Source organism: Oryza glaberrima, chromosome 10 (assembly GCF_000147395.1).
Source record: "Oryza glaberrima chromosome 10, OglaRS2, whole genome shotgun sequence".
In the NCBI taxonomy this organism is placed as follows: Eukaryota; Viridiplantae; Streptophyta; class Magnoliopsida; order Poales; family Poaceae; genus Oryza; species Oryza glaberrima.
In genome coordinates this window covers 6,659,348-6,681,765 of record NC_068335.1, presented here as the reverse complement: position 1 = coordinate 6,681,765, position 22,418 = coordinate 6,659,348, and the positions used below count along the sequence as shown (strand labels likewise).

Below are 22,418 nucleotides of genomic sequence, written 5' to 3'. Positions count from 1 at the left end.
AAGCAGTAGCAGTACGCATCAAGCTGGATGCCCTAGATCGCGCATTGTACTGTTCGCACTACTGTAGCAATAAACACGGTAGCACGAATTACTGTTTCCGTGGTTAATGTAGCTACGAATATAGACCGTTGATTGCAAAAATGGACGGCCAAAGTTGCGTGCAGTTGTTAAGTTGCATTTACTACTGCAACTGCACCTGATCCAAATTCGCTAATCATCTATTCCAAAATAGGCGAGGCCGTAGAGTTGTTTTGCTGTAGATGGTTTAGTCCACATCTCAATGGACGATCCAGAGCTCTCCTCCGAAGTCTCCGATGACATAGCACTGGCACGCGAGGTTTCAGCCACTACTCTCTCCGCCTTGGCCCTCATCTTCCTCTAGCTCATCGTTGCCACTCTGGATGGGGTACCCCTGTGGGAGCCGCACCAGCTCGCTCCGAAGCTCCATCTCCATGAACTAGCTGCGGCAAAACATGGTTCTCGGCGATGCACCATTGGCGGATTAGGAGGAGAAGGAACGGGATGGGAGAGCGGATCGGTGTGGCAGATGGGAAGGAGAAGCGGAGTGGCGGATGAGGGAGGAGAAGCGGACGGCGTGGCAAATGGGAGAGCGAGTGACACAGTGAATAGGAGAGCAAGGCGCAGTGGATAGGAGGCAAAGCGATCCGTCCGGATAGCATGGTAGTTGGGGAAATTTATTCCTAGGAGATTGATACCATTCCTTGCCTTAGGTCACATGCATTGTGGGTTATGTGACCTCAATAGTTACTCGCCTCAATTTCAAGCTACACGATAAGGTAACGTGCACCGTGGCATTCGTGGTCTTGGGCTGATTTCTCAGTGTTCTTGTGTTAGAGTTCTCAACTCCCTTTTCTTGTTTTTCGTGTGCACGTATTTCAAACTATTAAAAGGTGTGTTTTTTTGAAAAATAAATATACGAAAGTTGCTTTTAAAAAATCATATTGATCCAATTTTTTTAAAAAAATAACCAATACTTAATTAATCACGTGTAAATTGATCGTTCCATTTTCCGTGTGGCTCCCTAACATAGCCTAAGGGTACTGCCCTCATAAAAGCAGGTACAATAGCAGACTATAAACCAACTATGAACACATATCGAGAAGATAAATGGTCAGGAAGAAAAGCAGCGGGCTACAGATTTGTAGCCAGCTGTAGCACAGACTACAAGACACAATGTATATATATGATATGTGGGACCAAGTATTACTAGTAGGGGGAATATCCGATGAAAACCATCAAATAAATGAAAACCCGTGAAAACCATATCTATAAGTTTTTTAAATTCATGAAAAAATTACTAGAGATAGGTATAGACATGAAATATATTCATACCAAATCTCAAGTCCAAACTCAACTTCATTTGAGAGAAAAAACAAATTTGCACTAATGACAAAACTAATTACAGAATCCGTCAGTAAACAGCGAGATGAATTTATTAAGCCTAATTAATCCATCATTAGCAAATATTTACTATAGCACCACATCGTCAAATCATGGAGCAATTAGGCTTAAAAGATTCGTCTCGCAAATTAGTCGCCATCTGTGCTATTAGTTATTTTTTAAGCCTATATTTAATATTTCATGTAGGTGTTCAAACGTTCGATGTGATAAGGTGTAAAATTTTTGTGTGGAACTAAGGACCTGTTTAGATCCCGGCAAAAATTTTCACCTTGTCACAGCGAATGTTTGGACACATGCATGGAGTATTAAATATAAACGAAAAAAATAACTAATTACACAGATTGCATGTAAATTGCGAGACGAATCTTTTAAGCCTAATTACTCTATGATCTAACAATCTGGTGCTACAGTAAATATTTACTAATGATGAATTAATTAGGCTTAATAAATTCGTCTCGTAGTTTACAGGCAGATTCTGTTATTTATTTTATTATTAATAATACTTTAAATATATATCCTTATATCTAATATAACACACCAAAACTTTAAAATGGACAGGCTAAACATGGCCTTAAACTTGCTCTAAGCCTTGTGTGATGTGTCAATCGACCTTGTAAGACCGTGCACGTGTCTGTCACAAAGGTCTCTGTTAATTGACGGCCCATATTGCTTGGGCAGTTTTTTTCAGCAGGGAGGAGCAGAAGCTGTGGGCCACGCATGCGTGCAGACGATCGCCTCGTGACAGCGATAGCTGGAATGGGATGTCACTTCCATTCCATGTAAACCCATCCGACTACCGATAAAAAAAAAAGGAAACAGGAACTCCTCACAACTTATGAAAACAACGAGTAAAAGCTCGGGTCGTCTTTGCTCAGGCTGTAACTAACGCTGAAAAGTTTTTGATATGTCACATCAAATAGGACGTATATTTAAAGTATTAAACGTAGACTAATAATAAAACAAATTATATATTTTATCTGTAAACTGCAAGTCAAATATATTAAGCTCAATTAATCCGTTATTAGTAAATGTTTAATGTAGCACCACATTGTCAGATCATAAAGCGATAAAGCGATTAGGTTTAAAATATTCGTCTCGTAATTTACACGCAATCTGTGTAATTACTTTTTTTTCTATATTTAATACTCTATAGATATGTCCAAATATTTAATGTGACATTGTGAAAATTTTTGCAAAGAATCTAAACAGGCCCTCAATTCAATTTGCCGTTTGCCGCAATGGACATTGTCGTTGAATAAAATGACGAATTATTGCGACGTGCTTTTTGGAGACTGAAACTTTTATGTTTTAGTTCTTTAAAAACCTATTTTACAAATAGACTTAAAAAATAATTTAAAAATTAAACCTTTTCGTATAAAGGTCATTGGTGCCAAGATTTAATGTCTCGACACACCGACACCCTCGTCATATTTGGATGCTAAGTCACTGATATGGAGAGGATTGACACCAAGATTATATTTATAAAAAAGTTTGACGCCAAAGACTTATTCGTAATAAAAAATATTCACACGTTAATCCTATTTAGGTTTTTTTTACAAATAGAATTTTGACGCTAGTGTCATTTGGCATCGATTCTTTTATATTAGTGATTTATCTTATATTTGGACATATTAGTGATTTAGCTTATATTTGGACCTGCATGATACCCATCACAAGTAGTTTAAAGATCAATAATATATTTTGAGAGTCAAGAAACCAAATAACACAAGGGTGCTTCAGTCTTCATACCCGTTTGTCACAATTTAAACTGTAAATTTATTTTTAAAAAACAACGAGCCCTCAACTCTATGTGTTAAATTTAGAAGTTCAAGTCGTACCAAATATACCCTCAACTGAAACAAAGAATGCACATTTATTTTCCTCAAGAGAAACATGAATGTACATTTATTTGCCCAGAAAAAAAGAATCACTCCCTGATTCTGTATACACCTACATCCCAGCTCAGAAGACTGTGTACCTGCCAGTGCATGTGCCATCGGGTATTAAAAACACCAAAGAGAGCAGCAAAGGAAAATTCCAACAAAAATGCAAAAAGTAAAGAGAGATAAAAACAAACACATAAGAAAAAAAAGAAAAAAAAGAAAAAAAAGGAAAAAAAGAGAGAAATCCCGTGACGTGTCAGTGCAAACGGCTCCGTCCGTCCGTTCGTTGTGTATCTTGGCCACCACAAGAGAAGCGAAGGCATATCCTCCCCATCTCCCGCTTCATAAGATCTCGCGCCCCTTGCCCGCTTCCTTCCGCGGTGCAAGCGCAACACCACCTCACCTCACTCCCCTTCTCGCCTCTTCTCCCCTTCTCCACCTCCTCTTCTCTCCGCGTGGCGGTGGCATTGCCGGCCGCCGCATCGTCTCGGGATGGCCTCGCACGCGCTCCGCCTCCACCCGCTGCTCTTCTCCGCCGCCGCCGCGCGCCCGGCTCCGCTCGCGGCGCGGCCCGGTGGTGGTGTCCGCCGGGTCCACCGCCGCCACTCTCTCGCCGTCGTCCGGTGCTCCTCCTCCGCCGCCCAGGCGCTCAAGGTACGATCTCCCCCCTGCCCGCGCGCTCGCCCTCCCGGCGCTGTTGATGTGTACGTGTGTGTTGTGGACTCGTCGTGGGGTGGGTGGGATTTTTCAGTTTTGCCGTCGGTGTGCAGCTCCGGGTTCTAGACTGGGAGTGGTGTTGCTCTGCGCGATTGTGGCCTTAATCATGATTCCTCGAGATGATTTTGAATACTGGTGGTGGTTTCTGCAGTCTTCCGGCGATGGGAAGGCGATTTCCGTTTTTTTTTGGGGTTTAATCAAGCGGCGGCATCAGCGCTATTTTGGCGACGGATACTGTGGGTTTTGGGTGGTGGTGGATCCGGATTTTGGGTTGCGTTTCATGTTTCTCTCGAGGCCGGTCATAGCGCACAGCTGCTGCCTTTGTGCACCTCTTGGATTTATCTATGTGATCACGCATCCATTTTGGTGGCCTCTAGATATGGCAGTGGATGCTGTGATTCATGTCATCATGTGCTTCCAGTGCGCTGAGAGCCCTTTTTGTCTGATTTGGGTGCCGTAGGATTCTTCCATTGTGTGCATTATAGGATTATCAACTCTTAAGTCTCTTTTTGCTTATTGTGTGATTGAGATACACAAATAACAGATGATGATTGTGACGTTTGATGCAGATCAAGTCGATTCCGACCAAGCCCGTTGAGGGGCAGAAGACCGGGACCAGTGGGTTGAGGAAGAAGGCAAGTACCAGCTGTTTTATGTTCCACGATCTTGCACCCATTTCCGATACGCTTTTTTTTTTTTGGGTGTGTACAATTCCCTTCATACATCTTTTTTTGGTGTTCTTTTCAGGTGAAAGTGTTCCAGCAGGAGAATTACCTCGCTAATTGGATTCAGGTGTGCCACATTTTACTTGATGTTGCACGTCAATAGCCTTTTCTTTTTTAATGTGATGGCACCTCTAAGATGGAGCTACATTCATTTATCCTTTCTGTGGTTTGAAGGCTCTGTTCAATTCATTGCCCCCGGAGGATTATGTTGGTGGAACCCTTGTGCTTGGTGGTGATGGCCGATACTTTAACAAGGATGCTGCTCAGGTGCTGCTAGGAACCAAGAGTAAATCAATACGTGTTTGCTCCACATTTACGCATGCATATTTATGACTATTTCTGTGGGAATGTAGATTATCACTAAAATTGCAGCTGGGAATGGTGTTGGGAAGATCCTAGTTGGCAGGTAAGGAGATACTAGATGAAGCTTCTTGGATTTAGAAGATACAACACTAACTATTAGAAGTATGGATATTCATAGAACTAAAATTCCAATGGATACCATCAGGGCTCCTGAAACTACCTGGTTAAACTACAGCTAATACACACTTCTATCCTCCACTTGTGATGTTATCCTATATACCAAAATGCTTATAATTTCACCTAATTATATTCAAGGGTTCAATTTGAGGATCTTCTAATAAAATGTTCCCAAACCAAGTACTTTTAAGGCTGGAAAAGGGCCAGTTTCTGGGCAAAAAACTATAACTAGTCAGGTTCTCATTTCCCCACCTCTGAACGGATTTCTGAACCCTGACTTTGAAAGCTTGAAGCCTTCATACCTTCACTGGGTTCGGTCTGGAAAATATCCACATGATCCTTAGCATACTCAATTAAAGGAAGAATAACAGATTTTACCGAATAAATTAAAGCATCTGACAATAATAATCACATAATTTGATTTTGACTTAGTTCTGAGCATAGAAAGGACACTATGTTACTTCCCTCAAACATTTAGCATGCTCAATTTTCCAGTTTATTTCCCATTTCATCTTGTGTTTGATATATACTTTGTATCCTGTAATTGTTAAAATATTTGTAGGAACGGTCTGCTGTCAACGCCTGCTGTATCTGCAGTAATTCGTAAAAGACAAGTATGTTTTACACCTTTTTTCATTCATTGTGTGCTTCACTATCTTTTTTAATTTTCTAATTCATTGCAGTTTTCAATTCTGTTAGGCCAATGGTGGCTTCATCATGAGTGCAAGCCATAATCCAGGTGGGCCAGATAATGATTGGGGTATCAAGGTATGCCATAACTTAAATTGTATATTTTCTTGTATTGCAGTAATTGATTAGATTAATAATACAATTCTATTTAGTTTCGTCCTGACAAATATGAAATGAACTATTTGACAGAATGGCAACAAAGAAATACTTTGCTATCTCCAGAAATAACTTACCAATCATAGACTCTTTGATGAAGGATCCGAGAAAAGAAACACTTTGCTATTTCCATAATGTTTTTATTTGTCTATGTTTGGTCTCTCACCCTGGACAAATGAAAAGAAAGGGTTGTTCTGTTTTTGAAGTGCAAATCTAGAAATGTTCTTGGGTGCCCAATATTTTCTGTGTTGGGTCCCTCATGATTCATGAATGAAATAATTGAAAATATAGCTTCTTGTATTTTTGATTCATGAATGAAATAATTGAAAATTTCTTGTGTGGCAAGTATTCGGCAAAAACCAAATTGTCAACATGCGATAGTATAAACATGCAATTTTCCTCAAGTTTATTACATAATCAAGTAGCTTAATAAGATGTTCAATTGCAGTTCAACTATAGCAGTGGGCAGCCAGCACCAGAGACAATTACCGACCAAATATATGGAAACACACTTTCGGTATGCACCTTTACTATTTATTAGCATATTATTTATACATTAGCCCATTATATTTATACTATGTAGAATAGCTGTTTTGCACCCAACCCTGTTTTCAGTAACATCCTATTGGCATCTAACACGTTTTGTCTCATGTTACTGCATTTCTCTTTCCAATGTCACTGCTACAGCATTTCTCTTCATGGCATTATCGTAGATGTCGAATAATATTGCCCTTACATTTTACTTATTTCTGATGATATTATTCCTTCACCATAATGCAAATCTCCTGCAGATTTCTGAAATAAAAACGGCAGATATTCCTGATGTTGATTTGTCCTCTCTAGGAGTTGTAAGCTATGGTGATTTCACCGTTGAAGTGATAGACCCTGTCTTGGACTACCTTGAGCTAATGGAGGTATACAATGAAATAATTATACAGAGATAATTTATTTTATATCTAAATTATTTCTTTCCTGTTTGTGTCTTCAGAATGTGTTTGACTTCCAACTTATCAAGGGCTTGTTGTCTCGGCCAGATTTCAGGTTCTGTATATTTATTTGCTTTTCACATGTTGTTTAGTCATTAATAAATAATACTAGAGTTTTGGAAATATTAATGCCTGATAATCTACATGTGTATTTTTATGAAGCCTAATAATCTACACATTTATGTCAACATGTACTTCACTGGTTCATTTGTTTGAGCATAAGTTTCAAAAAACTGCTCTTTATTTTCCTTCAGTCATTCTTGAGTTTCAAAGGGGAGCACTTATGCGATATTTGCTAACCACTACTACCTCTGTCCTAAAATATAAGCACTAGTCCAGGTGCATAGCTAAAATCCCTAATATTTTTGGGCGGTTGTAGTAGTACCTATTACATTTTGTTGTGGTGATGAACTTATGATTAGTAGCAGATGCAATAACTATGTAACTTTGTAGTGTGATAAGTAATAACCATATTATTTGTTTCTTTATTTTTGGGAATATGAATTTATATCTGCAAATAATAATGGTAATTTTCCTTGATTTTCTAGGTTTGTATTTGATGCCATGCATGCTGTGACTGGTGCATATGCGGATCCTATTTTTGTTGAGAAACTTGGAGCTGATCCGGTGGTGTATCAATTACTTGAGATGAATCATTTTTTTTCTTGAGGAATTCCATTATTTGATGCTGAATATACACCTGGTTTGCAGGACTATATATTAAATGGTGTTCCACTTGAAGATTTTGGCAATGGTCACCCTGATCCTAATTTAACGTATGTAAATCAGTCCTCAAATGAAGAATATGCCCGTAGTGCTATACTTACTTCATGTTAAAAAAAAAAAAAAACTACTGTACTTACTGTTGTTTTTCTACAGTTATGCCAAAGAGCTTGTGTTTACCATGTTTGGAAGCGGAGCACCTGACTTTGGTGCAGCAAGTGATGGTATGCCTATATTACTCCCTCTAGTCACAGATAAGTGATGTTCAGGAATGTATGCATTCAACACGTTTAAACTTAACCATCAATATCACTTTGAATATTTAGAATTCAACTGTTAGTAATGATTTCACAAGAGCGAGTAGGCATCTTTTGAAGAGCCATCTTTGCTTCTCTTTGAACTTAATGAGAGAGATAAAGATACTGTTAAATATTAGATCATAGGGTTGTAACTTTTGTACATTTTTTTGATATATGAACAAATTTAAACTGCGGGGACCTCCACTGCTGTTCTTTGATCAGAAAAGAAAAATGATATGACTAGTTTTGTCTTCAAAATAGTTTCAGAATATTATAACAATGCTACACTCTTTGTGGAATTTATACTAGTAATTACTAAAAAAATCAACTGTTTTTGGTGACCGTGTCATTGTCCAAAATTATTTCTTAGCACAGGGAAATACTAGTACTGCATCTGCATTAATAGATCTTCTATTGTCTTGGCCGTGTGCACGTAATGCGGATGCCAGAGGTGTAACACTTCTCCGTTGTCTAAAAAAATATCTTCAATTGTGTCTGGCAAAATTTAAACAATTCTGGTATAGCAGTTGGATGAGAAATACCTTTAAGTATTGTTGAGACTAATTAACAATTATTGATCATTAGATTTATCTCTCCTTGAAGTGATGCCATAACAGCCATATGTCACTTGCTCTGAAAATTGACGTGTCACTGTAACTATCTACTTTGGTCTCATTTTCTTAGTATATTATGTGCATATAGTTACAGCTTGAATCTCCTTTTCATATTATTTGTGTTGTCCGTACCTTAATATTATCATTTAATACAGTTAGATTTGAGAAGTTTTACTTGCTGCATTTGCAAACTTCATTGAATGTTCTATTTTATCACTGGTTCTTTCTTTCTGTGCCCTTCCTTTTTTTCTTTTTCTTTATTTTTTTTTGTGCGAGGAACCTTTTAGTTTAGTTGCTGAAGGGAATATTGTGTGAACAAATAACATTAGAGGTAAAAATGCTTGCAGGTGATGGTGATCGAAACATGATTCTTGGAAGAAGGTTCTTTGTTACACCATCAGACTCTGTTGCAATAATTGCAGCGAATGCACAGGCAGCAATTCCTTATTTCCAATCTGGTCCAAAAGTAATGAGATGTTACACATTATATTGTTTTTCTAAATAGGATATTAGACTCATCAAAGACAAGAATGATCTCTTATGTTCGATACTTTCTTCAGGGTCTTGCTAGATCAATGCCAACGAGTGGTGCTCTTGATCGTGTAGCTGATAAATTGAATGTTCCGTTCTTTGAGGTACTTTTGTCAGTGAATTGTATGTGCATGATTTGTTTGCAAAATAGTCAATAGGCCATGGCTTCTAGAAGAACAGCTAAGACAATATGGTCACTTTGCAGGTACCAACAGGATGGAAATTTTTTGGAAACCTAATGGATGCAGGTAAATTGTCTATATGTGGAGAGGAAAGTTTTGGGACAGGATCTGATCACATCAGGGAGAAGGATGGCATATGGTAAAATATTGTTTATACATGGATGCTTTTTCTATCAGATATCCTTACTGTCCTAGTATCCAGTTGTTGCCTAGAAATGCCAAAACAGAGATAAGTGCATCAGAATTGCTTTCTATGCATGCTTGATAGTTTGCACTCTTTTCTTGAGAACTGTCTGCATGGAACTAGTCACACTCCCGCTAACTACTGACTTTCAGGGCTGTTCTGGCTTGGCTGTCCATACTTGCACACCGGAACAAGGATAAGAAGGCCGGGGAGAGATTAGTGTCAGTGGAAGATGTAGCTAGGGAACACTGGGCAACCTATGGAAGGAATTTCTTCTCCAGATATGATTATGAGGTATTTTATCTTTCATAATGAATTTCTGAAATGATAATTTATGAGAGTTTATCTTGCGTACCGAATAAAATTTCTGGTACATTATTTCAACCCAGAAATTCCAATGAATCACTAATCTTGTACTGTACAGGAGTGTGAATCTGAGAGTGCAAATAAGATGATGGAGCATCTTAGAGATGTGATCGCAAAAAGCAAGCCTGGAGAGAAATATGGTTGGTTATTATAGAATTGTGCTTGTATGTTCCGTAGTGATGATATGTATGATGGTTACCAGAAAGGCTAATGAATTATTGACCTTATGATGTAGGAAACTATACCCTTCAGTTTGCCGATGATTTCAGTTACACTGATCCGGTTGGCGCTCTCTCTCTCTCTCTCTCCCTTGAACACCCATGTGTGCATGTTTTGGTGGATATGTCAGTCATGGTGCGCAATTGAAATTTACATTTTTCCTAAATGTTACAGGTGGATGGTAGCACTGTATCTAAACAAGGGCTTCGATTTGTATTCACCGATGGATCTAGGATTATCTTCCGCCTTTCGGTACACAGCTATCACTGATATTTTTTTCTCCCTTATCCTGTTGTTGGAGTTGCTGCTTCTAGGCGCTCACTTGTTTGCTCAAACTTCCTTGTCTTCTTAATGCTGAGAAGCATGAATCTTTCACATATTCACTAAAAGCCACTGATTTTGCCCACTTGTTTTACAATTTAGTATATTTTTCTCTTATAGGGAACCGGATCTGCTGGAGCAACAATCCGTATATACATTGAGCAATTCGAGTCTGATGCCTCAAAGCATGATCTGGATGCACAAATAGCTTTGAAGCCTTTAATAGGTAACTATCATCTGCCCTCAGATGAGCTTTCTATGCATCCATTTCCTGAAATTATGTGTATATATAAACTACTCATAAACTATTTTAAATTTCTGCAGACCTAGCTCTATCTGTTTCAAAGTTGAAGGACTTCACTGGAAGAGATAAGCCTACTGTCATAACATAAACATACCGGTGACATTAGCAATGTTACCACCTGTGTATTCTTTTATTTCTTTGTTTTTATAGCCCCTTCCAACCGATGAACCAATAATGTAATCTTAGGCCAAGTTTTGTACTGAGTTGATGGCAAACTGTATCTTGGAGGTACCTTTCATTGAAGATAGTATGCAGGAATGAATAAGCTTTTAGAGCAATGGTACATATTTCAGAACAAACTGTATCTTGATGTTCTCGAATTTATCGAATTCATCTTGAGGATGTCATGTTTCTTTGAAATATTGTTTGAACTTATTTCAATTTTTTCTTTTGAAAATATAATGTTCATTTTTTTCTTGGAAATATATAACTCGTGATTTTTTTTACAAGAATAGACATTTGCCAATAATTGGTAATATTGTCGACGAGATCGCGTGTATACAATGCGAAGTTGCGAGTTCGCGCTGGTGGGATGCGAATTGGGGCGACAAGATCAGGGAGGTCAGTGCAAACTGCTGTGTGGGTGCTGGCCAGGGAACGATGATGGCTTCACGCCCCGTCTGCGTGAAATGGTGATGACAGTGTCGCCTTTGAGCCCTGTGTGCGAGTGCGTCGGGTAGGCCAGGATTCGCGAGCTAGTTGTGTGTATGTAAGGCCATTCATAGTGCGTCCTGCTCGCCTGTGTTTGAGAGAAGAGGAAAAGGGAGATTACGTAAAACGAGGTGAGCCATTAGCGTATGATTAATTGAGTATTAACTATTCTAAATTTTAAAATGGACTAATATAATTTTTTAAAGCAACTTTACTATAGAAAATTTTTGCGAAAAACACATCGTTTAGTAGTCCGGAAACGTGCGCGCGGAAAACGAGAGGTTTTCTCTCTTAGGCCTCCTTTAATGGTTGAGCTAGTGCACTAGCTCATGTTTGTCCACCTCATACAAGAGATAGCAAAAAGTCTATCTCTCCAATAGATTGTCTCATAGCACATTGTTTAAAGTGCTTTGGGTTTCACAATTCCTCTCACATTTTCTTTAGGAGCTTAGCTCTTGAAGAAGAGATAGTGCATTCTCTCTCCTTATCTTCTCTCTCTTCCACATCATACAAAAGCTGATGTGGAGATTTATGAGCTAGCTGACCCACCCTTGTTGAAAGAGGCCTTAATCTCCTGTGAACAAAAGCATGTGGTACCATGTAGATTGAGGCTATAGGTCCAAAATCCAAGTTATTCATAGTGCAAGTGGCTTTAGAAGTGACTTTAATTTTATATTTTAGCCCTTGAAACTTTTTATTTCAATTCTATTTTTTTTCAATTTGTGTGGATGTCCAAATTTTACACCGAACACCCTAAAATCTAGAAAAGAATATAAATTTCCTTCTTCTCCTCCCTCCTTTGTCCTCTCACCTCTCCCTCACTCCTCCGCACACGACAGTGAGCCAACAACGGCTACAGCTCCCTCTTCTCCTTCCATAGTCAGCGACTGCCGACTCCCTTCTTCTCTCTCGACCGGCGGCACTCTTCGTCTCCTCCACCAATCGGCGGTACTGCTCATCTCCTTCCTTGACCACCGGATCTGGCAGCTGGCCAGCGGCTACCCGAACACAGGCCTCGGCGGCGGGCACGGCGACAGAGGACCCCAAGGCAAGAAGGTGACGACGACAAGGAGGACTCCTGGTGCCAGATCTAGAGTTCTCCGCCCACCTTGGCGGCACCGGTCCATGCCTCTCATCTTCTCTCTGGCGGCGGCTCGGCTCAACAAGGTCTGTGGCAGTGGATGGTGCCCCGGCTGCAGTGACGTGCTCGGCCAACCGCGATGGCGTTGGTGGCCACCCTGCGCTTCCCCTCGTTGGTGACGAGGACCTCCTAGCTCTGATTTGGCGCCTCTTGTTGGCTACGGCGAAGCGGCATCTCGTCGATGACGTCGCAGGGGCGACAAGGGACTCTCCCTTCCCCCTCCGCCGCTTTTGCCTTTTAGGTCCTAGCGCTGGACTCCGACGTAGACGGTGCGGGGCCAACACTCTCCCCCCGTGCCGCACGACCTCGATAGACCTGGAGAACACGTGACCAGTTTGGGCTCCACATTCTTCACGGGACCACACGCGGGGAAGATGTGGCAGCAAATCTTTGACGTGGATGGCCTAGGCCAAACGCCAACGGTATGAACTGTGAATGTCCTAAAGGGAACTCATTCACCTTCAATTTTCCATGCCCCGTCACCCATTTCGTGTCTCTGGAACATGAACTCCTTCACTGCCTGACCAATCTCCAAGACATTGATGATATTCCCGCTCTTTTTTCTCTTTTTCCTCATCACTCAATGTCCCTCTCTTTCACAGTCTGAGGGTCTCTCTCTATTCTTTTTTCTTATGTGCCAATAAGTCTCTCTCTCTCGCTTTGTTCTTTAGTGTTCTTTTCTCCGGTTAACTCTCCTTGTAATATGTAGGATCGAATAGCAAAAACCAAGCCAATCAAAGGACTGGTGAATGGTTGTAGTACCCCAAAACCAAATTCGATGGTGATTGGTCTGACCGGAGTAAATATGCCGGTCTGACCACTCGATGTCCTCCGGTTTGACCGGTGTAGTCGCACCGGTCTGACCACCCAATGCGCCACTGTCGCTTGTCGCCACCGCCGGTCTAACCGTCGTGTATCCGCCGGTCTAACCGCTGGTGTCTCACCGGTTGGACCGCCATACCCGAGCAAACACAAATCGAAAACCTCTCAATGTAGAATGAAACTTTATTACTTCTCTCTGTGTTTGCAAAGTGCAACAACAACACTCCTCAAGAAAATCTCGACTAAACTCTAAAGCCTAACTGTTCTCTAAACTCAACTCTCTCAAAAAACGATACTAGAGGCCACACCCTCTCTCTTTATTTATACCCAAGGTAGGCAGCCTAAATCCACAAACCAATCTTGTAAAAGAAGTCCTAATCCCCTAGGAAACCTTCCCATACAAGAAACGAACTTTACAAACTCCAATTGTATCAAATTTGGATTCCTTCTAAATTTGACTCCGCATCCCATATGCACACAATATCTCTGTCATATGCCATATGGAATCTTCACTAACCACGTGCATTGATCTTTAGCCTAAGTATCCCGCATGATATCCTGATCGTCCGAACGTCATCTTCTCCCAAGTTGACTCCTAATCCATCACCTACACATGCATCATCCAAGAAACCATTTCTAAGCACAAGTTCTCACCAACTTGACTCTTTGTTAGCACACAACAGTATTACATGCGCATAGTATCCATCAAGAAGTCATAAACATGAATTATCCATAGATATCCAAAAAAACAACTCAAAATCAAAACCAACACAACTTCGACCGGTCAGACGGTGGGCTGGCCAGTCACATACTGCCGGATTGACCGGCTACCATAGCCCGGTTTGACCGGACCCAATCTGTAAGCAATTCCTGTTCATTATGTGAAAATCCAGTCATCTTCAAAACCACTTCCCCAATTATCTCCAAATATCAAAACCAATAATCTCATATGCCAATTATTAATCACAAAATAACAATCAAACAAACTTTGATTTTACATAATCAATGTAGCCAACACCATTGTTTCGTGTCGACCAACATCCATCTATGTCGGCAAGAGAATCCAATGCAACCGTGCCATAAAAGGAGGAGAGGAGCAGCCGGAAGAAGGAATAAAGAAGGAAAGAGGGGAGGGAAGGAGAGGAGAGGACAGAAAGAAAAATATAGGTAAGTTCGATGATTTAAAAATTAGTTCATGTAGCATGAGTTAAAATTTGTTATTAGTTCTGGAGGCAATGTGGTACTGTTATTAGTTTATTATATGTTGCATTTTCATATTTGGCATGTGAAAGTACTCGCATAGGAAGTTTTTTAAAAAGCAAATATTATGAATGTAGTCTCAACTATTTTATTTACTAAATGACAATAAGTAGAATAATGCTTGGTGGTGTTAATTTATGTAGCATGACTTACACTGTTATTATGGTATGGTAATGTGGTATTTTGTACTATAATTAATTTTTAGTTATAGGATGTTCAAACTTATATTTAGCATATAGATTTTGATGGAATGCCTTATATGTTTAGAAATGCACTGCATATGGTATCATTTACTCAAAAAGAAAACAAAAGGAAATATTTGTTGTTGGAAAAAAATAGAAAATATTTACAATAAGAGTAAAATAATTTGACTCATCTATCCAGCGTCTTACTTTGCATATTGTAGAAGTAGTTAATATATCTATAAGTCCTCTTAATCAATCTAGATAATGCACCTCGATCCTAGCAGGAGTGTCGATATCTAGAGTATGTTTTGGTGAAGGGGAAATTATGGAAAATGAAAGTGGTGTCAATTTGATCAATTTTAGGCAGTGCACACTGTACCATCCAAGTCTCAACAACCTCACAATGCCTGAAGTGTGATACTGGCTGACATGCATATTTTCGTTAGATTTAGATGTATGCAGTGTTAATGTGAGGGTTATGAAGAGTTGTTCGGTAAACAACACAAAATGGGAGCTGAAACATGTGACATGAAGTAAGGCCTGGCAAACTTCGCTTCCTAGCTGGAGGCATCAAGAATGAGAATATGTTATGTTGGTGCAGGCATGTCCATGAAGAGTCCCAACAAAGAGTGCATGGGGGTAGTCCAGCAACCATGAGGAGGTAGTGTCTCATGCGGCCGCACACGACTATGTTATCCCAAAACATCGTTACGGTGATGTTGGTTCTGACATTTAGAACCTATCCATAGAAAGAGCTAAAGTGGTGAACCGACATCCTATCGGTGAAGTCGATGAAGGGGAGGAGGTATCTGTTGTATTTTAAGAAAATGATACGGTGGACCGACATGCTTGTGAAGACGAGGACAACCTGAACACGAAGAAAACAATGACGAAAATGATGAAGAACCTATCCTTCTTCATGGAACCTCGAATATCCTGGTTATATTGGAGAGAACTCCTACCATTACTCACTAAGTTTTTTTTGGCGAGAGGCCAATCAATCTGGGTATTATGTTCTAAGATAAGTCTGTATTGTAGGATGCAGTGAACTCCTGCTCATTCAAGTCATAGAGACAATTTAGGGTTGTATAATCCAGCAAAACCGAGTACACGATGGTCTATGAGACAAAAGGTTTCATCTTCCGGGTTCATGGTTACATGCCAAAGTACAAATCGTGCTAGCTCGTATCGAAAATCCAGCAGGCAACAACACTCCTATATGTTGTGAAACACAAGTGCCTCCCACTGCAATCTTACAGCGTCATACATCTCAAACAAGTACTACAAAGAAATTATTGAAGATTATGACATGCCAGTGTGGCATATAATAAACCAGATGGAGTACGGTGAATAATAAATGCCTAGAGAGAGGGGGTTGAATAGGTGTTTTAAATATGAAATTCAAACAACATTGTTTAAAGAATCATGACTATGAATTAGGACTTGTTTGTATTGGTGCCAATATATACCATACAATGTTTTGGTAGCTTTTAATAGTACTTTGGTAGCATTTGGATTGTGACCAACTTATGCCTAGATAGTATCAAATCTACCGTATCAAACTTGCTAGTGTCAAAACTTGCCTAGGTTTTGGCACTATCAACATTTTGGTAGCCCTTAATCCTCTATGGCCCTATCAAAGGGGTGATTTTTGCAAAATTTTGCTATGTGTATAACTGATGTGTGCATGTTTGATTTGTCTGAGCGTCTGAGAAATCGCCTTCCCCTTTGCACTGCTGACACTACTAGTGGCATTGCTTCAGTAGGGTTTACCTTATCGCGTGGTTACTGCACTTACAACCGGAGCACGGTTATGGTTTTCCGCGGTATGGTTTGTTTGAAATTTGAGCAAATTGAAAATTCCAAAAAAATTAAAAAAAAATCATGGATGTAGTTCTTGATTTGTAGTGGCAGATGGTGAAGAAATTTTTTGAAATAGAGTCAGATAAATTCAAATTTGAGGGCAAAACAAAAAATAGTTTAGAAATTGGAAAAATAAAAAATGTATTGGGTTTAGTTCAAATACATTGTGAAAATTTGATATTTGTTGTGATATGAAGATTTATGAAATAGGTGAAATATGGTTTGCTAGTAATGCGGAAAATGGTTTTCTAGAGTTGATATGTTATTTGTTGGGTGAGTAGATATGCTCATGTTTAGTGATGTACATTTATTGTAATGATAATGGGTCATTCGTTGCTCATCTGAAATATGGTAGTGACATGCAAGCAATGCTAATTTGTAATTATTATGCTACGAAACGTTGAATTGCTTCTGTTGGTGAAATGGGAACTAGGGTACCCCTTTCCTCGGAGGTCTAGCACTCTTTTCATACTAATTAAAATAAAAAGGTCATATTTAGACCATCATTAAGCTAAGGTGCGTGATTAAGATAAGGGGGGCATGGGACCCACTGTAAGGATGGGTCCTAGGGCCCTTACCTCACGTTGCATGCTGGTTACGTGGTTTGAAGGGCATGAATCCCCAGCTTGCCCAGGGACCCGGGCCCACCTTTGCTCCTGTAGGTCACACGTTCCTCCTAGAGAGGAGCATAGAGACCTACAATATCTATATTTTAAGAATAAGGTGGAGGGAAACCAGGGTCCCAACCTGCTGGCTGGGACCCGGGCACGCCTTCGCCCTTGTATGCTACACATTTCTCCTTGAGAGGAGAGTGGAAACATACAAGATCTAAATCTTAAAATTATAAACCAAGGGGAGCCCGAATCCTAGTTCAGTCTAGGATCCAGGGCTCCCATACTCTTGTAGGTTACACAACCCCCCTTGAGAGGAGCGATGAAACCTACAAGATATACATCTTAAGAATAAGGCAAAGGAAACCAGGGTCCCAGCCTATTCTGGGACCCTGGGCATGCCTTCGCCCTTGTATGTTACACGTCTCTCCTTGAGAGGAGCGTGGAAACATACATGATCTACATCTTAAAGCTGGGGAGCCTGAATCCTAGTTTAGTCTGGGATCCGGGGCTCCCATGCCCTTGTTGGTTACACAACCCTCCTTGAGAGGACCATTGAAACCTACAAGGTAAACATCTTAAGAATAAGGCAAGGAAACAGGGTATTCAGCCTGTTCTGGGATCCGAGCATGCCTTCGCCCTTGTATATTACATGTCTCTCCTTTAGAGGAGCATGGAAACATACAAGATCTAGAGTAAATTGTATTGGTGATACACAAACTTGTTAGGTGGGTTCAATTTAATACATAAACTTGTAAAATGCTTGTTTCAGTACACAAACTTGTCTAGTTCGTGCGAATGAGAACCAAAATAACTTGGCAATGTTAATTTTGCGAAGCTAATGTTGATTAGAATTTGACGTGCATATGTGTAGTGAGCATGCATAGGACATTCAATGTTTATAAATTTGTTCTCTATTTTATCCTTCATCATGGAAATGATTAATTTTATATATTTCTAACCTTTATATCGTTGCTCGGTTTTTTATACTATCACTGTATTCTATTCTAGTTTTCATTGAAGTGGTGTATGTCCAATAGCAACCTTCTCAGATATATTGCCTAAATCAATAAGATTAGCCATGTAGTGTCCTTTTTGCCTTCCTCCGCACGCACCAGACAAGTTCATCCACCAAAACATACATTTTACAAGTTTGTGCACTAAATTGCACCTACCTGACAAGTTCGTGTACCGGCGATGCAATGTACTCCAAGATCTATATCTTAAGATTGTAAACCAGGGGCGGAGTCCAATGGACTGGAGGGGGTTCCTAGGCACCCGGCCCATTTATGAAATTTAGTAATTACCCCCTATGTTTCACCATATGGGAACCCCCCTTGGCTCAACTCGGTGCACCACCCTTTGGCCCATACGCAACACAAGCTGGACGCAACCGCTCGTCTTCGATTGCCATGGAGGCGACGCCTCGATCTCTTCGCTGGTTGCTATGCCACATCGCACGCCCGCAGAGTATTTTTTTTCTTTTCCCCTAATCTCGGATTCTAATTCACTCCATCGTGGTACCTATTCGACTGCCGCACTGCTTGCCGCCTCACCCTGACGCCCTCAAGCACCATCGTCCCATCGCCATCGAGGCCGTCTTACCGTCGAGCCAGAAGAATCGATCAGCAGAGCAAGATGCAGTGCAGTTCAGTCAGCCCCACACTTTGCTTACTTGCCTTCTGTGCTAGATTTGCTTCTGCTTCTCGTCTATAAATAGGGACATAGGAAAGGTATTGATCTTTCTTTTCTAATTTCTAATCAAGTTTGTCTGATTTGTTCAAATCTCTAAAATTAAAAGGTGTTGTCTGAATTGTGTGAAGTTGATTAATGTTTTTTTTCGTTTTTCCATGTTAGGGTTTAAGAAATTGAACTTTCAGTCTCTATATGAGAACTCTGATAATCAAGTAACCGAGTAACAGTTATTTTATTTTTATTTTTAATAACTTCACTCTAAATGTATGAAACTATCTAATTGACAGGTTATGGACAAATTTCTGTAAAGGAAAGCGTCGAATAGTATCAATAATGCAACTGCAGGGAAATCATGTCCAGAAATAGATGATAGTTGGGAACATAAGACTGAATATGAGAAAAGTTGCCAATTGATCGCTCGGTGAAAATGAGAACATGAGTATACTAGAAGGTAATTCTTGTTTATTGACTGGATGTATACAATTTTAGTGCAAAATTAAGATGTGCATGTTTTTTTTATTGTAGGTCATTGACTATTGGTAACTTTGAGGATGTATTTTGTGTACATCATTCGTCTTTTATGACTTTCTTTATGTTCCCCTCCACAGCTTCCTTTCCTCCTACATTTTGGTAAGAATTTTTGCTCGATACTCATTAATGTTAGTTTTAAAACTTGTGTACAAATAGTAAAATATCATTATTTGGAGCGCGCCGCTATATATGTGATAAAGTGGTGCATCCCCCTCGATTATGTTCCAGCTCCGCCACTGTTGTAAACCAAGGGGAGCCTGAATCCTAGTTCAGTTTGGGATCCAGGGCCACGTCCCCCCTAGAGAGGAGCGTCGAGACCTACAAGATCTATATTTTAAGAATAAGGTGGAGGAAACCAGGGCCCCAGCCTGTTTTGGGACCCGGGCATGCCTTTGCCCTTGTAAGTTACACGTCTGTCCTTGAGAGGAGCGTGGAAATATACAAGATCTATATCTTAAGATTGTAAACCAAGGGGAGCCTAAATCACAATCCAGCTTGGGATCCGGTGCCCCCTATGTCCTTGTAGGTTACACGTTCATCCTTGAGAGGTGTGTAGAGACATACAAAATCTATATCTCAAAACTCTAAGCAAAAGGAGTCGGGGTCCCAGCTTGATCTGGGACCCGAGCCCCCCTATACCCTGAGAGGAGCGTCGAGACATATAAGATATATATATTCACCACTTTTCATCAAAGACATCTTCGAGATGCTCGTCCAAAGATAGATGAACTACCTTTTCAGGGACGCGGGGACACGACCAGAAGGCTTGGTTGAGTAATGAACATGCCCCACTGCTAGCTATGGGCAAATGTTCACTGCCATAAATAAAATAGGTTTATGGGGGAAACTCCAAGTGGCCTGGGGTCAAAAAGACGTGAAAAAGACACTAACGCTGAGTCATTAGGGACAGCGGGCATCTGGACATGCGTCGCACATGCCAACGACACCCGACTTTGCCAACCGGGCAAAAAAAGAGTAGTGGTGCTATCTCGGGTAGGCTGGGGATCGCCAAGTCCACCACATGCCACGTGGTGAGCAGGGTGGAAACCTAGCTGACCAAGATCAGTGCCTGGAGAGCCTGGGGCAACTTAATCATATATATTTTTGGTAGGTTTCTCAGGAAGATTAGAAGGGAACCAACTGGCAGTGACAAGATGGCTGAGAGACAACACAGAGGAAAAGCAAAAAAAAGAGAGAATCTATTGTTTGTTCTATACCACTGAGTTTGTTCAAATTCAACGATTTGCCATCGACATTGTCTCCTTCTATAATATACTGGTGACTTTATCAATTGTTCTACAATACGCCATTGGGCTGGACATTCTTTTCAAAAATATCCAAAATACCCTTATGAACATACAAGGTTAACAATTGATTTATCCTAGTAGAAGTTTCAAAAAAATATGAAAACTTTTATCTAGCCTCCTTACACAACATGGAAGTTTGTATAGAATTTGTATAGAACTTTTGCCATACCTCTAACAAACCGACACAAATATCCTAATTAATAGATAGAATTGCCTCAGTCGAGCTTAGTCTGTATTGGAAATGACAGATGTTCCAATCTAAGCCCATACCGAGCCCAAGTCAGGCCGTATCGGCCACTTGCCATATCGGCTAAGCCAAACTCCCAACTTTGTTTTCAGCTGATACAGAAAGTTCATGTGCCATTAATTTGGTTTTGGTTATTAATGATAAATCCAATTATATGAGACTAATATTGTTTGAAGCATTTCTTTCTCTACTAGTCTCATATGGCTATGAAAGTGGAATATGTTATAGGTGATTCCCGACTTCATATGAGTTGAGAAAGAAATATTCATTGATGGTGGACCTAAATCACAAGGATGAAATGCATGGAGATCAGGCTATATGTATCACTCTTTCTCTCTGTGCACATATTGATATATTCATATCTAATATTTTCATGTGATTACATAAGCATGTGAGACAAATGTTTTGTTTGAGCAATATCATAGTGCTACCTTCAGAGAAACGCAAGATTTAACCTATCCTTTAAGTGCTTTTAGACCTTGTTTTTGGTTGAGTTGGATAGTCCTCTGAGTGAGCTTTCCATAGAGTCCAAGATCATAAAAAACAGACTCATGAGCGAAAAGTTATGGTCGTTTTACTTTGTGCTTTTCGGAAATTCCGAAAAATTATCAGAAATTCTAAAAATGGCTGCGAAACTGAGATTGGCTTCTGTAAATTTTTGGACTTATTTGAAAATGCATTTTGGAAATTCCGAAAATTACAGTCTTGGCTTCCAACGGCTAGTTTTTGACAGGGTCGGGTATATAAACTCCTCCACCCCTCCTTTGAGTGGCTACTGTTGTTGGGCATAAGTAGACACATCCAAAGCCAAATAGCCATCCCCATTTCCCTACTTTTGTGGTACCTCTTTGTGAGTGGGATTTGAGAAAGGGAGAGAGTTGGATTGAGAGGTTGAGAAGTTGAGAGCTAGTGGGCTTCACTCCATACTTTGAGCACTCGAGTTCATAGCAAGCAAATCTTTGATTGTGTTTGGTATTATTGGGGACTAAGTTCTCCTAGATGGCTAAGCGTCGCCGGTGAGCACCCAAGGTTGTGGTGTGCCACGGAAAGTTCGTGAAAGCTTCGATTTCGCCTCCGCAAGGGAAGAAATAAAGAGAGACCGAGGAGTGCATTTGTGCAATCTCGTGAGGAAATGGTTGAAATAGATCCAGCTTTATGGCCCCTCAACGGAGACGTAGGATCTGTGGATCCGAACTTCGGGAAACAAATCAATGTGTCTCCTCTTTTGGTTTGCTCGTTCTTGCCATCTCTCATATTGTGATTGAGCTTGTTTTTACCCGATCTACTTGCATGCTTAATTAAT

The 22,418-nt window shown here is 40.2% G+C and overlaps 1 protein-coding gene across 1 annotated transcript; it reads left to right on the top strand.

The window, feature by feature from the left end:
* Window positions 1-3,647: 3,647 nt before the first annotated feature.
* LOC127752818 (phosphoglucomutase, chloroplastic) lies at window positions 3,648-11,142 on the top strand. The gene is made up of 22 exons (XM_052278236.1): window positions 3,648-3,959; window positions 4,592-4,657; window positions 4,770-4,814; window positions 4,922-5,014; window positions 5,101-5,153; window positions 5,790-5,841; window positions 5,927-5,995; window positions 6,522-6,590; window positions 6,865-6,987; window positions 7,062-7,114; window positions 7,608-7,686; window positions 7,771-7,835; window positions 7,939-8,006; window positions 9,043-9,161; window positions 9,256-9,330; window positions 9,432-9,547; window positions 9,745-9,886; window positions 10,017-10,098; window positions 10,194-10,240; window positions 10,352-10,429; window positions 10,619-10,724; window positions 10,823-11,142. The coding sequence occupies exons 1-22, from the start codon at window positions 3,798-3,800 to the stop codon at window positions 10,888-10,890; spliced, it is 1,830 nt and encodes a 609-aa protein (XP_052134196.1). The 5' UTR covers window positions 3,648-3,797; the 3' UTR covers window positions 10,891-11,142.
* Window positions 11,143-22,418: the final 11,276 nt, after the last annotated feature.